Genomic DNA, 15,420 nt, shown 5'->3' on the forward strand with positions numbered 1-15,420 from the left:
AGAGTCTATTCTACCAAGTTTGAACTACAAACTTTCCCTCCCTCCTTTCCTCACCACATTCCTGTTTTTAAAAGTACAGACCCTACTTCCTTAACATTAAGAAAAAGCTTCTAGAGTCTTCTAATAACACCCCATTAGGATATTGTGTACCCAATGGTCATTCATTTTTGTGTTTAGGAGGGAATATTATCTGATTTTTTTCCCACTTTTCCTTCAGAAACAGCTATACCTTTTTATGATTGTTAAATACATGTGCCAACTTTAGAATATGGTTTGGTGATTATTTTCTTTATACCATTTTCATTTTCAGGCTTTTGGAAGTACTATTGTTATTAATCCTGAAAAAGATAAAACCATGGTTCAAGAATTGTTGGACTTTAAAGATAAAGTTGACCATATAATTGATACCTGCTTTATGAAAAATGAAAAATTTATCAATGCTATGAAAGAAGCATTTGAAACATTCATTAATAAAAGACCAAATAAACCAGCTGAGCTGATAGGTATGTTTCATATTCTTTTTCTGGTTTTATAAATATTGATAAACTCTGAGGTAAAACCATATTATACCTCTATCTTGTTTGTTTGATGTTGCTTAGCTAGTAATACTAAGTCTGAAAGTGTCTCTAAGGATGTAGTAGATGGAAGTTGTAAATTCCTTCAAGCTAAACAACTTCACAAAGCCTTCATGTTAAATATGATATAAATTCTTTGTGAGCTAGGACATTGGCCCTCATTTACTTTTAGTGAGCAAGCTTGATTCTGTGCTTTCTAAGCCTATAGTGATTTAGAATGGTGCAGAGTACTATTTTCTAAAGGTCTCCAGTTACAGCTACAAGAAAAGGACAGCATGAAATTTCCAATGACAATGAGTAAAAAAGTCCAGGATGAAAATAAATCTAATAATATAGGCTCACTGAATATACAGGTGTGTTGCACTGCTTCTCACGATTCCTTACACATGCACTAGTACCCTAGGAAACTAGGTCCTCTGCCAAAAGGATGAAGTCGGGTTTGGTTGAAGTCTAATTTTGTTTGCATTGAAACATTTTATAAATTGTGCCTTCTGCTCTATTGTTTCTGGTCTATTCAAATAGAAAAGTAATGTTTAAGAATGCTCTGTGATTTGACATTGCTGCTGCTGCTGTTGCTGTTATAGCAGTGGCGGCCACCGCTGCTACTGTTTCTGGGATTACCATTTCATAATTGCTTACTACAGCTAGCACAGTGGAGACCCTGGCAGCAAAAGTAGCTACCACAGTTAATTAATCTTTCATTCTATTGGGCATTATAAATTTAATTCAATAGTCACATACATTTCGATTGGCTTTGAAAATTATAAATTTATAAACTCAACTTCCATTTGCTTTTGGGATACCATCTTAAAAGGACTCCAATTTGCAGGAAGGCTCGTTAAGGAAGGGAATGGCTCAGTTGCCTTTAGCCTACTGGCTATGGGTGAGATAGGACATCTGTTGGTCTTTTCTGTGTCAAACACACAGATTGCAAGCCCAGTGCCACTTGGAGATCTTTGGCAGCAGTTAACTCTGCAGCTTACACACGATTGAGCTTGTATGATAATGAGTATTCAGAGAGGGGTAATGCCTGTGGGGCACTCACCAACTTAAGACAGAGCGCCACACAGGCATCTCCATGACGGGTAAGGTGACCTGCTGACGTCCCATGCAACCTAAGTCAGAAGCTCATTTTTTAGTAAAAAGGGGGACCTGTAGGGCCCTGGCCCCCGTTTTGGGTAACTGTTGCCTTGCTTGCTGACTTTGACCTTGATATCCTCCCTATGCTAATTCCCTGCCGTGTTCTACCCTCCTGAATGCTTAAGGGAAGTTCCTTGTGTGTGTATCCTGAACAATGGGCGTTAACAGCTTAGGTGCAAGATTGTAAAAGATCGGTAGCGAACTTCTGCCCTCCGGGGTTCTCCCATTTTGCTATAAGCCTGTATTTAAGAACTCTTCCCTCCTTCAATAAACAGCATTTGGCATTAAATAAATAAATGAATCAATGAATGAATTTCTATGTAAATTAGAATTTCTATGTAAATTAGAGGATACCCATGTTTCTAATGACTTTGTTTAACCCTACACAGAGCTACTTGGAACCTCTACCATGAGCTTGTCTGTACCTCATTTTATATTTTTATTTCTTTTTTTTTTAACTCTGAAGTACTAGGGTTTGAACCCACAGCCCTGTACATACTAGGCAAGTACTCTCCCACAGAGCTACATTATGTAGCCCTTCGAACACCCCATTTTGATATCATTAAACCAGCAAGTATACTCTGGAGTCAGACTTAATGCTTTTAGGTTGTGGTATTTATTAGCCCCGTGACATTGATAAGTTAACATGATCTTCCTTGTATTGAAGACTTATAAAATGCATGTACATATAGCAGAAATACTAAAGAATATTTTATAGTCTTGTTTGGGTATGTGTAGTTGTTAGTACCCTTTAGACACCCATGGTCACTAAACAACAATACTTTTTCTCTATTTTAGCAAAGTATGTGGATTCAAAACTTCGTGCAGGCAACAAAGAAGCTACAGATGAAGAGCTTGAGAAAATGTTGGATAAAATAATGATTATATTTAGATTTATCTATGGTAAGTGTTGATTACTGCTTTTATATTTTTCTTTTAAAACAAAGCTCTCGGGTTGGGGATTTAGCTCAGTGGTAGAGCGCTTGCCTAGCAAGCACAAGGCCTTGGGTTCAATCCTCAGCTCCAAAAAAAAAAAAAAAGCACTCTGAGCTAGGCATAGTGGTAGAGATACCGGAAGTCTAGAATTCAGGAGGCAGCATTGCTGTATAGATTACATAGTGAGTATCTCGGGCCAACTAAGTCAACATAGCAAGGACTTGTCTCAAAACAAACAAAAATAAAACAAATAAAGCAATCCTAGAGGAACTTGAGACGTTTATATAACCTGGAGAGACTGTTAGAGAACTAGAGTTTACATTTTAGTCATTGTATTTTTAATTCCTTAAGAAGAGTTGCTTAAACTGGATGGTGGTGGCGCACGCCTTTAATCCCAGCACTCAGGAGGCAGAGCAGGTGAACTCTTGTGAGTTCGAGGACAGCCTGGTCTACAGAGCAAGATCCAGGACAGCCAAGGCTATTAAGTAGAGAAATTGTGTCTCAAAAAACCAAAGGGGGCAAAATAGTTGAGGAATGTAACTAAATTGCCTTGTGCTTTGACCTTTCCACTATTAAGAACCTGGGATTTTGCTGCTTGTTTTAATCTCTTGGGTTTTGGTGCTAACAGGACCAGTGTACTAATTTTTTTTTTCTGAAGAAAAGTTAATAATACAGTCTTAATTTTTTACAGTAAAGAACTTTTGAAATGTCTGGCACAGACATAGACCTCCAGTGTCTTGAGTTTAATAAACTTGAATAAAATGTATAAAGTAAAATAACTTGAGGTGCTGTGATTAAGCTTTTTGAAGCCATTTTGTTACATTACAACTTTACTTGGCATATCATGAGTGTTATATTTTTATTTAATATAGGCAAAGATGTTTTTGAGGCCTTCTATAAGAAAGATTTAGCCAAACGCCTATTAGTTGGCAAGAGTGCATCTGTAGATGCTGAAAAATCAATGCTGTCCAAACTGAAACATGGTATGTTTGCTGTTCTCTTTTCTCTTTTATTATTTCAATTTTGCCTTTCTTTAGTATTTGAGAGAAATGTTGGGCTAATTGTACTATTTTCATTTACTGCTTTTTTGTTAATCATTTCTTATATACATGATGATATGCATAAAAACATAAACTGAGGGGATGGGGAGGATGGCTCAGTGGGTAAGAGCTCTTGCTGCAAAAGCATGAAGACCAGAGTTTAAATCCCCAGCACTCATGTGAAAAGGCCATGTGTATGTATAACCCCAGTGACTAGGGGTTGGGTGAGAGGAGGATCTCTGGGGCTTCCTGGGTGCCAGCCTAGCTCTAGGTTCAAGGAGAGATCCTGTTTCAAAAGAATAAGGTAGAGTGTGGTAGAGCAGTACAGCCAATGTCCTCTGGCTTCTATATGCATGAATGGGTGCCCACACCTGTACACACATTTCCTGACCCTCTAACACACACACACACACACACACACACACACACACACACACACACACACACACACACATAAATTAAGTGAGCTTATGAAGGTCCTAGCCTCTTGTTGATGTCCACAATTGTTGGCTTTTTTTTTTTAAGATAAAGAATTATTCTTCTGTTTATTTGTATGAAAAGTTCCCAAATATACTTGAAAGTAGATAAGGTTGCTATGGGATTAAAGAGTTTGCCTCTGAATTAGTAGGGCACATACTGGGAGGTAAGAATTTATTTTCATTCTTACCAGTAGTTACAGGTCATATTTTATGCCCAAGTAAGATTTGCATTTTTTTCTGATTTTGAAATACTTTGTACTGTCTTGAAATATTATAAATATACAAACATCTTCAATAGAATGTGGAGCTGCATTCACCAGCAAGCTTGAAGGGATGTTTAAGGACATGGAGCTTTCTAAAGACATCATGATTCACTTCAAACAGGTAAAAGTGAGTTAAACTCTTACTTAATTCCTTGAACTTAAGGATATTTAAGTTATACCTTTGCGGTGGTCCATATTGAAGAGGATAAATAGAAACATATATTTGTTACAAATAACTTCATAGCAACTTAAAAGGTACAGTAGAAGAAAATGTCATCAATGAAATGTAAATACATTTGACCTACTTGAGAATTTAGTCTTAATAAACACCTAGAATAAGACAGAAATATAAGTAAAATGTATTAGACTAAAGTTAGTGTAAGAATTATAGTTAGACAGTATGATCAGGGCTTTTTTTGACATTTAATCAAGGTTGGAGGACTTTCAGAGCTTGTAATGGGAGAGAGGTGAGGTGGAGAGGTATATAATATCTGTGGGGACATTTGAGATGAGAAGCTGGAGTTGTAGTATTGAAGACATGGATAGCAGGTTGTTTTAAAATATTTTTGTTTGTTTTAAAATATTTTTTAAGATTTATTTATTTATTAGGTATACAGAAGAGGGTGCCAGATCTCATTACAGATGGTTGTGAGCCACCATGTGGTTGCTGGGAATTGAACTCAGGACCTCTGGAAAAGCAGTCAGTGCTCTTAACCGCTAAGCCGTCTCTCCAGCCCTGTTTTAAAATATTTTAAGAACATAACCAGATGTAGTTTTTATAACTGCAGTCTCAGCTACTTTGGATGCTGAAATAATGATATATGGGCAATAGAGTGAGACCCTGTCTCAGACAGCAGTAGTAGCAAGAACTAGACAATAGTGATGGCAAATTAGATTTTACACTCTGAGAGTTTCAGTAATGACTATTTGACCACTGTATTGAAGGTGGTAAATGGAACTGAAGGACTCGATGGAGAAAGTTCATAGTCAGTAGCTGCAGCGTAGGATTTATCTGCCTTGCCCTTTCCCCTTCTTCCTTTCCCACTTCAGGTTACCACCTTCAAATAGGGAATGGAGCAGTTGAAAAACCAGAGACTTGGGCTGGCTGGTGGGGTGAGGAATGGGAGTTGCTGCAAGGTGTTCCAATCCTTGTAGGGGTCTCCAAAGGTGGGGGCTACAGGTAGCATTGGGGGAAAAGAATGGAGAAGAGATGCTATAACAGCCCCAGCTTTTGTGAGAAGTTGAGTTAATAATGCCTAGGATGTTTTAATGGGATTTTTGTATGCCACTGTATCAAAATAGCCACTTGGGTATTTGTCTACTGCATTTTGTGTAACCTGCATTTCAAGTCTCAATAGTTAGTTGCCTTTATTTTCAGGGTGGTTAGTATTCACATATATTTTTAGAATAAGGGAATTCTTAAATGAGTCAATTAATTATGGTATGATGTATATACTTTTGTAACCTCAGTGTGTATGTTGATCTTTTTATAGTATATGCAGAACCAGAATGTACCTGGCAATATTGAATTAACTGTGAATATCCTGACAATGGGTTACTGGCCAACATATGTGCCTATGGAAGTCCATTTGCCACCAGAGGTAAGATTAACTGTTTCAGACCTAAGCTATAGGCATAGAAATCACACTTTTTTTCTGCTTTTCATTTGAAAATATATGCCCTTTAAAGGCTTATGTCAGCAAACATCGGAACAAAATGAGTGTTAATATTTTATTCTTTTACTTCAACTTTCAAGTCCACTTAAACATATTAATGAAGGTAGGTCTCTAAATTTAGTGCTATTTTCCCCAATTATTCTTCTATTTCTTAACTTGTGACCTCTTAATAATCTTAGCTGTCAAAAAAATGTACATATTTCACCTGAAGGCAGGACTGGTGAATATGATGTATACATGAGTATCCCCTAATGCATTGGAAACTATTCCACTCAGGACCAAAACCTAGAAGGTTGAATAAAGAAAGATATTGAGAGTCCTCTATGGAACGTGTCATAAGGAAAGAATATGGTGAAGTTGAAGAGAAAGGGCAGAGCTCAAACTTTAGAAAGCAAATGGTAAGAAGAGGAACCTATTAAAGAAACTTGGGCAGAAGCAGCAGTGTGAGAAAGGAGTCAGTAGAATATAGAAGCCCAAGTGACCAGAGGTGAAGGAATGATTAAATAGTGTAGACGAGCTAAAAGAGTGTAAAGATCACCAAGCACTGTTACATTGGGGAGATTTTGACCTTATATTAAAGATTGATACCTACTGGATAATCATGAAAGCTATCAGAAGTTACTTTAGATGGGGTTAAGAAGGGTAAGAGGGGGCTGGAGAGGTGGCTCAGCAGTTAAGAGCACTGGCAGTTCTTCCCAAGTTCCTGAGTTCAATTCCCAGCAACATGGTCGCTCACAACCATCTATAATGGGATCTGAAGTTCTCTCTATCATGCAGAGTACTCATACCTAAAAAAATACATGAATAAATAAAAAAAATTTAAATATGAGTGGTGAGAGGAAGGTTATTGAGGTTGCCTAGGGGTGAAGGCACCTAACACCCAGAGCTTGAACTCTGAAGTTTAATCCCCAGAACCCACAAAGTGGGAGGAGGGAACTAACTCCTGAAAGTTGTCCTCTGACCTTCCTGAGCATCCTATGGCATGCACACTCCACCTCATGATCCAATAAATGAGTAAAAAAATCTCTGAAGGTGCTATTGCATATACAGCTTAAAGAAACACTTATTTTATTTGCTTTAGATGGTAAAGCTTCAGGAAATTTTCAAGACATTTTACTTAGGCAAACACAGTGGCAGGAAACTCCAGTGGCAGTCAACTTTGGGACACTGTGTGCTAAAAGCTGAATTTAAAGAGGTAAGTAGATATTCCCAAACCTTCATTTCTGCCTTCATCTTTTATGGAAGTCAAGTCGCTTATTTTGAAGGTTCAAGCTGCTGTTTTATAAGTGTGGCCTTGACACCACATGGCAACAGTGGTAGCTTGTTAAAAGCTTTGTGTTTTTTTAAGATGGTCCCACCTTTTCAACAATTGAGTTGGCCTTCTCTAAAATTGAAAACAATAGTCTTTCTTTACTTGTGGATGCAGAGTTCACACTGTCTTGTCAGAAATCATGTTACTGGAAGCTAGAGAACAGAGTGAGAGATAAGGCAGTTTTTAAAAAAATTCCTACAGCTCTTCATTACTGATCTTAACAAAGTCAAAATACATTTGAAAGTGAGTCATAGTGACACAGAGTTGTAATCCTTGGAAGATAGAAGCGGGAAGATTAAGAGTTCAAGGACATACTTGGCTAAATAGTCTAGTCTGGACTACATGAAACTCTGTCTGAAAAAATGCACTGAGAGTAATAATTTCTTGCTGCTTATGGTGAATATTTATATTGATACACAGGGTTATTTCCATTACTTTATTCTGTTTTAATAAGGATTATAAAAAAAAGCTATTAGGCTAACTAATCCTTCACCTCATTTTTTGTGGAATCATACCTAAACCTCAACCTCAAACTTCACATTTTATTGCCACCTGAAGCAGAGTTTTGGATAATGTTAATCTGTGCTTCTTAACTCACTAATTAAAAATGCTTTTCCTAGAAGAGATTTTTTTTATTAATTTTTCATTTTTTTTAAACTAGGCTAACCTGCTTTTTCTCTTAACAGGGCAAAAAAGAACTTCAGGTCTCTCTTTTTCAAACCCTGGTGCTGCTAATGTTTAATGAAGGGGAGGAATTCAGTTTAGAAGAGATTAAGCAAGCTACTGGGATAGGTTTGTATTGCATCTGTCAATATCAAGCAATTGTAGTTCTCTACTCTGTGCAGTCACTGTGTTCAGAGCTCTGGGAGATACAAGGAAGTAATCCTTTACTCTGTACTCTTTTTTTTTTTAAAGATTCATTCATTTATTTATGTTTATGTTATGAGCCTGTATGAGTGTATGTATAACATACATGTGTAGGAACCTGTTGAGGCCAGAAGGGGGCATTGTATCCCCTGGAATTTGAGTTGTGTGTCACCATGTAGGTGCTGGAAACTGGTATCTATCTGGTCCTCTGAAAGACCAGAAAGTACTCTTCAATGGTGAGATGTCTCTCCAGCCCCTTCCTCTGTATTCTTAGCAATTTCAAAACCAGTAAGTACCAGTATATAGTTCTAACAAGAAGTATGTTAAGCAAGAGATCATTGTGGAAGGAGTGGGACTTGAGTTCTAGAGAAGGCATGTGAAATAAAGGAAATAATGTGAGAAAGGCTTGGGTGGTGTGGTTAGGAAGCATGAAAAGTTTGTAGCTTAGAATGGTAAGCTATAAAATCCAATAGGTAAGATGTATAGATGGACTGATGAATACAGTTGAAGCCTCTGCTATAGTGACTCAAAACATATGACTTAAAGGAAATAACAACTTACCTGGCATTGATAGGTTTTCCTGGAACAGGAAAAGATTCTAGTCTAGAAACTATAGAGATAATTCTGACATAAAGTCCGAACGGGCTCCTGGTAAAATGATTCCAACAGCAATGGAATTACTACAGCCATGGTGGAATAAAGGAGAAGGAAAACTTAAAAGATAAATCTAGGGTTTTCATTGGATTAGGTTAGTAATATCATCATTAGCAATGAAACAGAGGTTAATGGAGAATAAAACATACTGGAATGATTATAAAACAGCCAAGTGGTGGTGTGGGATAATGCTCTTGTACGCTGTAAAGATTTGTCACTCCTATTGGTTTAATAAAATGCTGATTGGCCAGTAGCCAGGCAGGAGGTATAAGTGGAGTGACCAGACTAGGAGAAGGCTGGGGAGAAAAGGAGAGACGGGGTCTCCAGCCAGATGCAGAGGAAGTAAGATGAGAATGTTGGACTGAGAAAACGTACCAAACCACATATCTAAACATAGGCAAGAATTAGGGTTAATTTAAGCATAAGAGCTAGTTTGTTATAAGCCTGAACAATAGTCCAAACGGTTTATAATAGTATAAGCCTTTGTGTGTTTATTTGGGACTGTACAGCTGCAGGACCAGGTGGGACAGAAACTTCCATCTACAATGTGGAGTGTCCTTTTAGTGATTGACTTGAGAGAAGTGAAATGTTGCATCAGAAGTTTTAGTAGTTGTCTGCATGGGGTGACAATGATTTTATAAGACAACTAGAAAAAAATTGTTATTGGATAGCACAAAGAGCAGGTGTTGATGACCTTGGGAAAAAGACACAGTTTAATAGAGAATGTGTAGAAATCAAATTGATGTTGAATGTAGTGTTCTGCATGCTACTAGCAAATGACTAACCATTACTTCTTCAGAGGATGGAGAATTAAGGAGAACACTGCAGTCACTAGCCTGTGGCAAAGCTAGAGTTCTGGCTAAAAATCCAAAGGGTAAAGATATCGAAGATGGTGACAAATTCATTTGTAATGACGACTTCAAACACAAACTATTCAGGATAAAGATCAATCAAATCCAAATGAAAGAAACGGTAAACCTTTTGCTTTCTTGTCGTACTGTATTAGGTTTATGTGTGTTTATAGTAGAAATTTACAGATTAAAAAATTGTAGCTGGGTGGTGGTGGCTCACGCCTTTAATCACAGCACTTGGGAGGCAGAGCCAGGCAGATCTCTGTGAGTTCGAGGCCAGCCTGGTCTGTAAAGCAAGTTCCAGGACAGGCACCAAAAGTACACAGAGAAACCCTGTCTTGAATCCCCCCCCCCCAAAAAAATTGTATTATGTGCTTGAGTGTTTTACCTGCATGTGTGTCTGTGCATCACATCAGGCCTGGGGCCCATATGCCAGAAGAGGGTATTGGTTTCACTGGAGCTGGAGTTACAGATGGTTGTTAATGTGCAGGTTCTCTTTACTGCTGAACCATGTTTACAGCCCTGAAATTTACAGTTTATTTTTCTAATGCTGCCATTATTATTAACATTTTCTGTGCCTGTGTCTACCCAAGTACATTTCAGTATTTGATTTTATGTTTCTTTTTGTTGAGGAGTAAACATAATAGAGTTGACAGTCAACATAGTTGTTTGTTTTTTGATTTGTTTGTGAAAAGAACCTGATGCTCAAGGTTGTCCTCTTACATCCCCAACCACACTCACTTAATGTACATACCCCCCCACATATTTTAAAAATCAACACAATGCTAAATAGCTACATAATATTCTTGTATGTGGCCCATTTTAAAAAATCCATACCTAAATCATAATCTCTAATCTTTTCCTTAAGATGAATTCATGGAAGTAAATTTGGATCAATGAGTGTGAACATTTTAAATTTTAGGGAAGACCAGAGGACAACTTCCAGTGTCATTCCTTAGGAGCTATCCACCTTGTTTCTTGCCGCGGTTTCTTACTTGCCTGGAACTCACTAATTAGGCTTGGCCGGCTAGGTTTTGAGTTCCTGGAATCTGTTTATCTGTTTTTACATGAGTTCATGAAAATTAAATGTAAAAACCAGGTCCTCATACTTGCAGGGCAGACACTTGACCAACTGAGTCTATCTCCTGTGTCCTCAAAGGTGGTATTTTTCTATCAACCTCTGTAGGCATTGCTTTATTGGTACAGGGCAGTATGATTAGAACAGAAAGGAGCTATATTTGTCAAGTTTTTTCTTCTTGTGTCTGTATTTATAAGGTCCCATTTAGATGAGTCAGTGCCTTTAGAACAGTAACACTGTTATGTCCCCAATGTACAGTTTGTCTTAATAATTAAGTTTGACTTCGTTTGAAAACTTTTTTTTAGGTTGAAGAACAAGCAAGCACTACAGAAAGAGTATTTCAAGATAGACAATACCAAATTGATGCTGCGATTGTCCGAATTATGAAGATGAGAAAAACACTTAGCCACAATCTTCTTGTTTCAGAGGTCTACAATCAGCTAAAATTTCCAGTAAAAGTAGGTGTTTCTGTGTCTCCATACTGGGACTTGTTTTAAATGAAAGAGAATACATTTGATTTTAGACACTAATCTTGCAAATATAAATTAAAGGCATAAAGCCATTTGGAACAACAAGATTTATTTCCTATAGTCATACATGTGATTCACAAAAGAATTTTGTTACAAAAGAATATTGTTAGTATATGTATACAACTGTGATAAATTGGGGAAACAATTTACAAAAGCTCCTCCCTGTACTTGAAAGTTTAGTGAGTAAATATGGCTTTGAAATTTTTTAATTCACTCTATCTTTTGAGTCTTACTTTTCTGTAGAATTGACATATTTGGTTATTAAATTGAGTTCTATCTTGTTTAGTTACATTATATAAATATCTTCTCAGATCTGTTACAGAGGCTGCTGGATGGATCATAGTGCTAAAGCACTTTTAGTGTCTTTTGAAAATGTCTAACAATATGTTCTAGTAAACTGAACTTGGTCAATACATTGGCTTGTTCCGATACAAATGTCCAGTAATAAAGGTGTTTAGACAAGGAGGTAGTGTACTGGACTGTTTTCCAAATTTTAAATGATTTCTAAACTTTTGTAATAAGAAACATTTGGTAGAGGTTGCATAGACTGGCTGTTAGGATTCCTAGCAGCTTTGGACTTTGATAAGTCATTTAATCTTGCTGAGCTTGTTTGGAATTGATAATTATACTTTACTCGTACTATTATTTTGAGGCTTAAATGAGATGGGAAGTATAAAACACTTAGTAATAAGTTTGGTATGTATGTAAGTATGTAGTAGCTATTACTTCTAATAAGGTAGGTTGCTTCTTCAAACCTCAAACTGCCTCCTCATTACCACACTTGCACACATGCTCAACTAATTATTTCACCTCCAGCAAGAGTGCTTACTGATGCTAGAATGGAGGAGATCACTCACTATACTTTGATCATTATTAAGCCAAAGCCATTTGTTATTTAAACCTTGGAGTTAGTAAATGGAATTTTACTTCCCTGTTTATTTTTCTTCTTTGTTTTATCTTTTGTTTTTGCGTTAGGGTCTTACTGTGTTCCAAGGCTGACTTTGAAATCAGCCCTTCATAGCCATCGATTCCATATCTGTGACTTCAACAAACCAAAGGTTGAAAACATCCTTTGAGAATGCATTAGCTAGGCCAGGCAGTGGTGGGGCATGCCCTTAATCCCAGCCCTTGGGAGGCAGAAGCAGGTGGATCTCTGTGAGTTCAAGGCCAATTGGTTCCAGGATAGCCAGGACTGTTACACAGAGAAACCCTGTCTTGACAAACCAAAACCAAACCAAACAAACAAAAAATGCATTATCTGGCTGGGTGTAGTGGTGAATGCCTTTAATCCTGGCACTGGGGAGGCAAAGGCAGGTGGATCTCTTGAGTTCGAGGCCAGTCTTGTCTATATAGTAAGTTCTAGGACACCAAGGACTACAAAGAGAGACCCTGTCTTGAAAAAAAAAAAAAAAAAAAAACAGCTAATTCATTTGTTTGGCTTTTAGTTTTGTTTGTATTTGAACTATAACACCATAAGTATTTTGGGTATTGTAAGTGATATGGAAATATTTGATTTTTTTATATCAGGGTCTGACTGTGTAGCTCAGGCTGGCCTCAAAAGTCATCCTCTTACCTCAAATTCTTCATTGCTGGGATTGTAAGCATGTATCAATACACCTGACCAAGATCATTTTAAACTGTACTAGAACATAGCAGGAATTTATATGCAAATACTGAACATTGGCAGATTTTGGTGTGTCAGGGTTCTAGAACCAGTTACCTGTTCATACCAAAGAATGCTTTTATTACTTTTATGGGCCATATATACAATATAGTAGCTTTTTATCATTCAAGAGATAAGTATAATTAATTATCCGTGCAAGGCTATAATTTTTTTTAAAGATTTTATTTTTAATTATGTATCTCTATGTGGGTGTTGACTTGTATACAGATGTGTCAGCTCCACATGGAGCTTGAGTTACAAGCAGTTGCAAACCACCTGATGTGGGTGCTGGAGCCAAACTAGGATCTACACAGAGAAACCCAGTCTCAAAAAACCAAAAGGAAGGAAGGGAGGAAGGGAAGGAGAGGAGCAATGACTTCACTTATAGAGGACCTGGGTTTGATTCCGAGTATCCATGATGGCTAATGCATCTTTAACTCCAGTTCCAGGGGATCTGACACCCTCTTCTGGCTTCCATGGGTACTGCTAACATGTGGTACACAGACAAACGTGCAAGCCAAACACCCATTTACATAAAAATAAATCTCAAAAAATGTAGTTAAAATAAATTAGTAGGAAATGTTATATAATGATAGGAGTATGGTAGTATAATATATGTGTAGTGTATAAATAGACATCTTGATGGGGGATTAAGACAGGATCTGGCTGACAAGATCCAGGCTACCCTCAAACTTGCGGTCCTCCTATCTCATCCCCCTGAACTAGGGTAGTAGTCAGGTGCCACCACACCTGCTTTTGTTCACCCTCACCCCTCTTTAAAAAAAAACCACAGTGTTTCACTGTGTAGCTCTGGCTGTCCTGAAACTTGCTATGTATAGACCAGGCTGGCCTCAAACTCACAGAGATCTGCCTGACTCCTGGGGCCTTTTGTTCTCTTTTGATGGGATGTTGGTAGATGGGCTTATGTTGATGGTTAAGAGCTTTGCATTGAAAATATGTTTTCTTTTACAGCCTGCAGATCTAAAGAAGAGAATAGAATCTCTAATTGACCGGGACTACATGGAAAGAGATAAAGAAAATCCAAATCAGTACAACTATATTGCATAGAATGTTGGCCTTGGAACATTTGTTGTCATATGCTGTAGCCAATGGATAAACTAACTTGTTGAATCTCATATTATTTGACTTCTTTTATACTTCCAATGACCAAATGAAGCAGTGTAATGGAAATAGTTGTGTGGACTTTTCTCAGTGGTTAACATGCCCATTTTAAAGAGTAATACTTAACCTCTAAGAAGAATGTTGTTGAACTCTTTGCATGTTATTTAGTATGATATGCAGAAAACTCTTTAAGAAAGTACTCGGTCTTCATGATTCCTTTTGGAACTGGGGAAGAGACCCCTATGGCCATTAAAAAGGGGAGGGGGATTCTTATACATCATCAATGAAGCAAAAGGTTTATTTGCTTAAAAGTGACTTAAAGATACTTAAACTGCATGCAAACTTTATTTACTGTACAGAGTTCTGGATGTATTTATCATATAGAAAAACCACCCTGGACTTGGTTGTTCACCCATTTTATGGTTTCCCTTGAAAAGAAAATTAAGTTGTTATTGCTGTTGGCATTCTGTTACACTGAAGGGATTGGTTAAGAAACCTTATTTGGAAACAAGTTTTTCAAGTAGGGTGGCAGTTACTTCCATAATACCTTATATATTCACATCCTAAAGTTTTCCATTTATGAGTATGGGATGTGTACATAAGACTTAGCTCCAAATTTACTGTGCTGATTAACAGGTACTTATTAAAATAGATAAAATAGAAAAGTTACTGATCATCTCATACTAGAAGAACATAGTAAAAGGGGGAAATCCAGTTCTTTTTATTAAAAATGAATACAGTATGAAAATCACAGGAGACCAAAATCAACCTGTTTTGTAAATTTCAGGAGCAAAAATCACCAGCTACATTTCATCATGCTTCAGTCTTTAAATGTTGTTTGCATCGTTTTGTCTTTAACTTGGGCCAGTTGTCAACTGTTAGAGGCTTCCTAGGATTTGCATTCCAGTGTTTTCTACTGAAGTGTTTTTTTTATTTTTTTGGAAGCATCTCTTCTCTTTGTTGGTAAACAAAGATTTTACTTTCATCCACTTCCTGACTTGGAGAAACTCTACATATGGTTCTCCCTTGTCTCACTTACACACTCCTTATTTGAAAATGTCAAGTTCTTTATTCTTTTTTTTTAAATTGCTTGAATTTAAGAGTTCTCATAGCCACTGGACACCTGCTTTTCAGGGAATTGTCCCCAAATTGTTCACACACACACAGAATAACAAAAGTATTGTTCTTCTAATTCAGAATGTGAGTAAAAGACTTCTCTTCATCACCAGAGGTT

The 15,420-nt window shown here is 37.2% G+C and overlaps 1 protein-coding gene across 2 annotated transcripts in view; it reads left to right on the forward strand.

Moving 5' to 3' along the window:
• Cul4b (cullin 4B) overlaps positions 1-14,200 on the forward strand; it is a 44,444-nt gene extending 30,244 nt beyond the window's left edge. Inside the window, exons 14-23 of one of the 2 annotated variants that reach the window (XM_006981563.4) lie at positions 311-503; positions 2,514-2,618; positions 3,524-3,634; positions 4,469-4,560; positions 5,927-6,034; positions 7,191-7,304; positions 8,108-8,213; positions 9,742-9,914; positions 11,177-11,329; positions 14,037-14,200. In XM_006981563.4, the coding sequence (XP_006981625.2) occupies positions 311-503; positions 2,514-2,618; positions 3,524-3,634; positions 4,469-4,560; positions 5,927-6,034; positions 7,191-7,304; positions 8,108-8,213; positions 9,742-9,914; positions 11,177-11,329; positions 14,037-14,132 (1,251 nt within the window). In that variant the 3' untranslated portion in view covers positions 14,133-14,200. The remainder of the gene's footprint in view (positions 1-310; positions 504-2,513; positions 2,619-3,523; positions 3,635-4,468; positions 4,561-5,926; positions 6,035-7,190; positions 7,305-8,107; positions 8,214-9,741; positions 9,915-11,176; positions 11,330-14,036) is intronic. The other variant, XM_006981564.4, reaches the window with a different exon arrangement.
• Positions 14,201-15,420: the final 1,220 nt, after the last annotated feature.

This window comes from Peromyscus maniculatus, chromosome X, assembly GCF_049852395.1.
Source record: "Peromyscus maniculatus bairdii isolate BWxNUB_F1_BW_parent chromosome X, HU_Pman_BW_mat_3.1, whole genome shotgun sequence".
In the NCBI taxonomy this organism is placed as follows: Eukaryota; Metazoa; Chordata; class Mammalia; order Rodentia; family Cricetidae; genus Peromyscus; species Peromyscus maniculatus.